This window comes from Moschus berezovskii, chromosome X (genome assembly GCF_049115385.1).
Source record: "Moschus berezovskii isolate FMDL1 chromosome X, NW_MosBer_1.0, whole genome shotgun sequence".
NCBI lineage: Eukaryota > Metazoa > Chordata > Mammalia > Artiodactyla > Moschidae > Moschus > Moschus berezovskii.
In genome coordinates this window covers 54,981,454-54,989,116 of record NC_142488.1, presented here as the reverse complement: position 1 = coordinate 54,989,116, position 7,663 = coordinate 54,981,454, and the positions used below count along the sequence as shown (strand labels likewise).

Genomic DNA, 7,663 nt, shown 5'->3' with positions numbered 1-7,663 from the left:
AGGTGGGGTGGAAGAAGGCCCCACTGCCCAAGAGGTGCCCCACCAGTAGGGGGACCGCCCCCTCCCCTAGCCTGCCCCACCCACTGGGGCACCAGCCACTCCCTGGAGAGGAGGGAGGAGGGAGAGAGGAGGGAGGGAGGGAAGGAGGAAGGGAGCCTCAAAGGCCAAGGCCAGCCAGGACACCCCCTGGGATCACATTGAGCTCGTCACATCCCCAAAGCAGCTGAACCCTCCGCACCAACCAGCCCAGGTCAGTCTCAGCCCCCTAAGAGCCCCCAGCAAGGCAAACCCTGGGCCTGCTGCCCCTTACTTCAAGGCTACTCCCCCAGCCTGCTCTAGGCTCCCCAACCCACCACTGGTCCCCAAAGTGTCTACCACCTCTGAATCCCCTGACAGCTCTTCCAGACCACTTCTATCTTTCCAACCTCCATCTGTACCCCAAATCTGCCCCCAAACCCAATTCTCTCTTCCCTGACTCCCATCCACTGCTTCCAAGATATTTATGCTCTCCTGATCCCTTAACTCTGCCCACCATACTCCATCTCTGACCCGAAACATGCTTTCATCCCACCAAATCCTAACCTCTGCCCCAAATATGACTTTTACTAACCCGAACTTGTCTCTGAATTCACCACAAAGGTTCACTTTTGTGCCCCCCACCACACACACCTATTTCTGCTCTGAAGCCCCTGCCTACTCCACAACACCCCTGTCTCTGCCCCCAATTCTCTCTCTGACCTCCCAAACCTGTCTCTGGACTGCCAAACCCTAGCTCCACGCTCTTAACCCCATCGCTGCCTCTCAAATCCCATACTTGTTCCCTGTGACTTCTCTCTGATGCCCTAAAACCATTTCTCTCTCAACTCCTTGCCTATGCACAAAAATGTCTTCATCACTCCAAACACCAAGTCCACCCCTTCGATCTGTTCTGTCACATGAATCCTCCTGTCTGCCTTCTCTAAACCCCATCTTAGTTTCCTGATATTTCTCCATCCCCCCAGGTGCCCTCTCTGGCCCCCAATCTTTCTGCACTCCAACTGTACCTCTATTCTCAAACTCCTCCTGTGCTCCCATAAGCCATCTCCAGTTGTCAGACACACCTCTGCCTGCCTATCATAACTCCGTCTCCGCTCCAACAAAACCCTTGGACCTCACACTTTTCCATGACTCTCAGAATCTACCCCAACCCCTAAACTATAGCTCCTTCTCAACTTTCTCTCTCTCTCAAACTTTACCTCTGATCCCCAACCCTGTTTCTGCCTTCCCAGCTTATTTCTGATCCCAAAATGTGACTTTTCAAGCAAACCTTTCACTGCTTCTTAAACTCGCATTTGTTTACCCCAAACTCCATAGTTGTTCCCCAAACCCCTGACTCCTTAACCCCATATCTAATCCTCAAACTCCATCTCAGACTCTCCCAAGACTCATCTGCCCCCAGATCCCATCTGTACTCCCTTCAGTCCCAAGGGACCCTCCCTTGAGGGCTGGGGTGGGGACATTACCTGGGGTGAGGGGCTGAACTGAGGGAAAGCTGAGGGCCGGCCAGCTGCCTGCCACCCGTTGGGGCAGCACTTACTCTAGTGGGGCAGCTGATAAGGAGTTTTCATATCCCCCAGCCTCGAGATAAACTTTATCTCTGTCCAGAGAGTGATAACTGGGGGGCGGGGGGAGTTGGGCCCCTGCCACAGAGGGGTGGGCAGTCCTGGACCTGCCAAGGTACAAGGTGTAGGGACTGGGGCAGTGGGGTTGGAAGGGGACTGGGGGGTGCTGGTGAGGAGAGGGTGAGGGGATAAAAGAACAGTGGTTAACAGAGACAAAAAGAGTAACAAACAAATCGAGACAGAGAAAAAGGAGGAAAAACAACAAAGAGAGATGGAGAGAGAGAAAAGGAGCAAAATGCAGAGACATGAAGAGAAAGAAGAAAAAACAGAGACTCAAAGGAAGAGTAAGAGAGATGGAGAGACAGGAAAGAGGGACAGACTCAGGAGCAGAAAAGGAGAGTGAGACAGAAATGCAGAGAGAGACTCGCAGAGAGAATCATGGCGAGACAGAGAAGAAAGAGATGGAGTTGAGATGAGGAGGCAAGACACTGTCCCCAGAGAAGACAGAAGGCGCCCTGGGGCCTAGAGAAGGTTGATGGTGGGTACACTGACAGGACCATCTCTTTCCCAGCACAACCCCAACCCAGGGCCCAGCTGTGAGCCTGTCTACACAGGCAATGCAATGGGTCACTTAGGCAGGGGAAGGTGGTCTTCTTTATCTCTGTCACTTCACCCTACAGACAGGGAGACCAAGGCCTTCAGATTCAAGGGCAAATCAAGGGTAGGGGTAGGTTTTCTGACTCCTCAACTGGGGTTGCGTGCAGAAGGGTATGATCAGGGGTATGGGAACATTGAGAAAGACATTAAAATAAGGCCAGAGGACCCAGAGAGAAACACAAAGGAAGAGACGAACAAACAGAAAGTGACAGAGTGGGAGAGATATACAGACATTCAGAGAGATGAGTGGAGAAGGAAAAAGAGAAACAGAAAAATAGAGAGAGAGCAAAGAAAGAGACAGACAAAAAGAGATAAAAGAGAGATAAAGATGGAAAGAGAATCAGAGACATGGGAAGACAGACAAGGGGAGGAGGAAAAACAGACATTTATAAAAGCACAGAGACAGCAAGATGAATCATGGTAGCATCGAAAAATGGGAGGGAAACACAGAGAGACAGACTTGACAAGAAGCAGGGCTGGGGAAAAGAGACATGAGGAGACAAGAGATACACAAAGAGAAGAATAGAGACAAAGGGGCAAAGACCCCTGTCACCACCTCCTATCCAGCAGATGGGGAAACTAAGGCCTGGGGATGGTGGGGACTGAAGGAACTTGAAAGCAGAACTATGGCAGACCTCCCCAGAGGACAGGGCACAGGCAGAGGGAACACCTCCCACCTGTCCCCCTCCTCAGAGGAAGCCACAGGCCTTGGGGTGATTTCAAAAGTTGGGCGGGGATGGCAGAGATAAGCAGTGGGGGTACTGACCCCCCCATGAAACAGGGAGGAACTGAGGGGGCCCTCTGTCTGCACACTCAACGGAGGTGGAGGAGGGGAGAGTCAAGCCGGAAACCATGGGGTTTCTGAGAAAGTCAGAAGGCAAGATGCAACAGATAGGGATGAAGTTGGGGAGACAGGAGGCTGAACCCCAAAGTCTGGGGAATGACCAAGGAGTTCAAGGGACTCTGGTTCTGCAGCTCAGCCCACCCCGCCTGCACACTCCTAGGAGGGTGAGGGGGTGGAGGTAGAGGGAGAAGAGAAAGTGGAGGAAGAGGAGAGGAGAAAATGAGAAGGAGAAAGAGATGAGCAGAAAGGGAGGCAAAGGAGAATGATGAAGACAAAAGAGGGGAGGAGGGGACAAGGAGGAGAAGGAGAGAGAAGTGGAGCAGCTGTTGAATGCGGAAGGGGGCGGAGGCTAAGGAAAGGGAGGGAGAGGAGGAAGAGACGGAAGGAGAGAAGAGATAGGGGACCAGGGAAAAAGGAAGGACAGGGAGAGGAAGAGGAAGAAGGGGGAAAGAGAGAGCAGGGGGGAGGAAGGAGGAGGAAGAGTAGAAAGTGAAGGAAGAGGGGGCGAGGAGGAGAAAGAAGAGATGGGGAGACAAAATGGAGAGGAGACAAGACAAAAGAGTAGTAAAAGGAGGGTGTGAAGGAGGGAAAGGAGGAGAGGCAAGATAAGAGGAAGAAGGGAAAGGGAGCAGGACAGGGAGTAAGAGAACTGAATGGGAGATAAGGGGGAGATGAGGGTGGACAGAGGAGGCAAGAGGAGGGGACTAGGGCGGTGGAAAAGGGGGATAAGAGGATCGAGGGAATGGAGTGGGAGGAGGGAGAAAGGAGGAAGAGGGAAGAGACAGGGGAGGGGGGGTTCTGCATCTGAGGACCCCTCCTGTCCTCACAGGTCAAACCCCAGAGGCCCCATGGAGTTCCCTGGCCTTGGGGCCTTGGGGACCTCTGAGCCCCTACCCCAGTTTATGGACCCTGCCTTGGTATCTTCACCACCAGAATCGGGGGTCTTCTTTCCCCCCGGGTCTGAGGGCTTGGATACAGCAGCCTCCTCCACTGCTGCCAGCACCGCCACGGCTGCAGCTGCTGCACTGGCCTACTACAGGGACACTGAGGCCTACAGACACTCCCCAGGTAACTTCTTTGGGTGGCTATCTTGGCACGGGCTCTGTGCTGTCAAGGTTGCCACGGAGACTCAGAATCCTTCAAAGAGTCAATTCTGGAAAATGGGATAAGGCTTCACATCTCTGTGCTGACTCCTAGTCAAGTCCAGAACTGGGGATGCCATTGCTCCCCAACCTGTCCTCTTGGGGCAGCCATACCGGGAAGCAATGATGGAAGTAGACAGTGGCTGGAGTTGCCAGGTAATATATGGGGCTCTAAATCCCAACAAGTCATCCTCAAAGCTCATTTGGAAATGGTTGGAGGTCAGGGGACAGAGCAACCACTCGGGCTCAGAACACTGGAGTCACTCAAACACCAACAGTTCTGGCCACCCGTTCAAAGCGTGGAAACTTGGTCACCATATTGGGGCTCTTGGGCATCATTAGACCCTGAAAGTAAGATGAATTTAGACTGATTGTTTCTCTTTCCTCTTTCTTTCCCATACCCCCATAGTCTTTCAGGTGTACCCACTGATCAACTGTATGGAGGGGATCCCCGGGGGCTCACCATATGCTAGCTGGGCCTATGGCAAGACCGGGCTCTACCCTGCCTCAACTGTGTGCCCCACCCGTGAGGACTCCTCTCCCCAGGCCTCAGAAGATCTGGATGGGAAAGGGGGAAGCAGCTTCCTGGAGACCTTAAAGACAGAGCGGATGAGTCCAGACCTCTTGACACTGGGGACTGCACCACCTTCATCAATTCCTGTCCCTAGCAGTGCCTATGGGGGTCCTGACTTTTCTAGCACCTACTTTTCTCCCACTGGGAGCCCCCTCAATCCAGCACCTTATCCCTCCCCTAAGCTTCGTGGAACTCTGCCCCTAACCCCCTGCGGTGAGGTTCTCAAAAAGGGACTGGGAGGTTGAAGTTGGCGGGGGTGACCAAGGGAAAGCTGGTCTGAGACTAACTCCTTCTTCCCCTCTGTCTACCCCTCCAGAGGCCAGAGAATGCGTGAACTGTGGAGCAACAGCGACACCATTGTGGCGGCGGGACAGGACAGGCCACTACCTGTGCAATGCCTGTGGCCTCTATCACAAGATGAATGGGCAGAACAGGCCCCTCATCCGGCCTAAGAAGCGCCTGGTAACACCAAGCCCTGCCATCCCTGCTGTTCTCAACCTGCACAGAAATCCCAGTCCTGATGATCTATAAGAACCCACACGCTCCGCTCCTTCCCCATCCACCCAGGAAACCAGCTTTGTACAGTACCTCTTATCCTTGACCAAACAACACAGGCTGCAAGCAGGAATCCTATCCTCTCCCTGCACTTTTCTTCCTGTGCATCACACTGGGATCACCTTGGGGCATTTTGAACCACTAGAGATTGATTGAGACCCTCCTCAGATGTGTTGGTTGAACTAGCTGGGATGCAGGGGAATCACGATTACTTCTAATTCCCATAATGATTCCAGTGGATGGCCAAAGTTACATGCAAATTGTGTAGTGCCCCAAATACCCCAAATGCCTATCCTGACAGGGAGGCCCTGTCCTCACCCACACAGAAACCCCAGCCCTCGCCCTGAAGCAAACCTTGCCCTCAACCTGACCCTCAGCTCTTTGGTCCTCCACCCAGCAGTGTGTCCATACTGACTTGCTCTCTCCCCCAGATTGTCAGCAAAAGGGCAGGGACCCAGTGTACCAACTGCCAGACAACCACCACGACACTGTGGCGGAGAAACGCCAGCGGGGACCCCGTGTGCAACGCCTGCGGCCTCTACTACAAACTACACCAGGTGACGCGGGGCCCTTGGAGCCTCCCTCCTCTCCTTCCTCCCATTTCCCTTCCTTCCGCTCGACCCTTCCCCCTTCCCTTCTCCATTAGATATTTTCTTCCTTCCTCCTCCTTCACCCTCCCTCCATCCCCCATTCCCTCTCACCCCTCCACCCTCTCTCCTGATTCCCACCTGTCACCTCCTCCCTAGGCCATCGGTTAATTTCCACTCCCCTGCCCTGCCCTAGACCAGGGGCAGCTCCCAGCAACCTGAGAGGCTTTCCCAAACTCACAGCCTGAAAACATCAGGATTCTTGTCATATCAGGGGCACATTCCCTAATCCTTGAATAAGTTCTCTATTCTTAGAAGTGGGGTGAATTGGTCATCCCTGGAGGAGTCATAGAGTAAGATGTGGAGCCAGGAAAGAGCCATGGCCTCCCTCTTGGCAGGTGAACCGACCACTGACCATGAGGAAGGATGGTATCCAGACTCGAAACCGCAAGGCATCTGGGAAAGGGAAGAAGAAACGGGGGTCCAGCCTAGGAGCTGCAGGAGCAGCAGAAGGGCCATCTGGCGGCTTCATGGTGGTGGCTGGGGGCAGCAGTAGCGGGAATTGTGGGGAGATGACCTCAGGCTTGACATTGGGCCCACCTGGTACTGCCCATGTCTACCAAGGCCTGGGCCCTGTAGTGCTGTCAGGGCCTGTTAGCCATATCATGCCATTCCCAGGACCCCTACTGGGCTCACCCACGGGCTCCTTCCCCACAGGCCCTGTGCCTCCCACCACCACCACCACTGTGGTGGCCCCACTCAGCTCATGAGGGCACAGAGCATGGCCTCAGGGCAGGGTCTGGGGTTCCCTCCCCATTTCTAGCCAGCAGTGTGTCCCACCCAGCCTTCTGGGACCCAGAAAAACCTTGGGCTGGACCTTCAAAGCTTCTGTAAAATAAAACCACCAGAGTCCTGAAAATAGAGGTGTAAGCCTGTGTGGGACTGGGGTGTGTGTGTGTGTATCTGTGTCCACAATTACTTCATGACACTGTGGGCTGCCATGTGTGACCATGGGAGATGGCACATGGGGCTTCACAATTGGAATGGTATATGCTAAACCAAGTGTGACAGCGTCCAGGTGGTATGAAACAGCACGTGCAGCAACACGCCATGGCGGGAGCCGGTGTGCCACGGGCACTAGGGATGAGGCTGTGTGACATGATGTGCGTGACTCCAGGTTCCCCTGAAAGGCCGGGCAGGGATGAACGTATGAAGTATGTGGAAGTGTGTCAGCGGCGGCATGTGCTGAGTAAACGTGTGGGGTTCTGCACCAGTGGGTTGATCTTTGAGACAGCATAACAGGTGCACTGGGCACAGAAGTGGATCCATACACATTCTGGAACGTTGAACAAGAGCTGTTATATGATGGTGTGTGAGGCACAGCAGTGGGACCATGAGGGTGTGAGTCTTAGAATGTCTTTGTGGGTCTGCTGACAACAGTATTTCTGTGCAAGTCTGTATGTGTGTGAGCATATCGTGTGGCATGGGCCATGTCCCCTGAGTGGCTGACAACGTATGTGTTAGTTGTTCAGCTGTGTCTGACTCTTTGTGATCCCATGGACTGTAGCCCGCCAGGCTCCTCTGTCCATGGGATTCTCCAGGCAAGAATACTGGAGTGGGTTGCCATTTCTTTCTTCAGGGGATCTTCCCAACCCAGGGATTGAACCTGGGTGTCCTGCATTGCAGGCAGATTCCTTACCATC

The 7,663-nt window shown here is 53.8% G+C and overlaps 1 protein-coding gene across 2 annotated transcripts; it reads left to right on the top strand.

Moving 5' to 3' along the window:
* Window positions 1–146: 146 nt before the first annotated feature.
* Window positions 147–6,871, top strand: GATA1 (GATA binding protein 1). Of its 2 annotated transcripts, XM_088834169.1 has the most exons (6): window positions 147–250; window positions 3,932–4,170; window positions 4,654–5,031; window positions 5,135–5,280; window positions 5,805–5,930; window positions 6,359–6,871. In XM_088834169.1, exons 2-6 carry the CDS (start codon window positions 3,951–3,953, stop codon window positions 6,728–6,730), a joined length of 1,242 nt encoding a protein of 413 aa, XP_088690295.1. In that variant the 5' UTR covers window positions 147–250; window positions 3,932–3,950; the 3' UTR covers window positions 6,731–6,871. The 2 variants fall into 2 exon arrangements, with proteins under 2 accessions (XP_088690295.1, XP_055294210.2); XM_055438235.2 differs by lacking the exon at window positions 147–250 and having other exon boundaries at window positions 3,774–4,170.
* The last annotated feature ends 792 nt before the right edge of the window (window positions 6,872–7,663 follow it).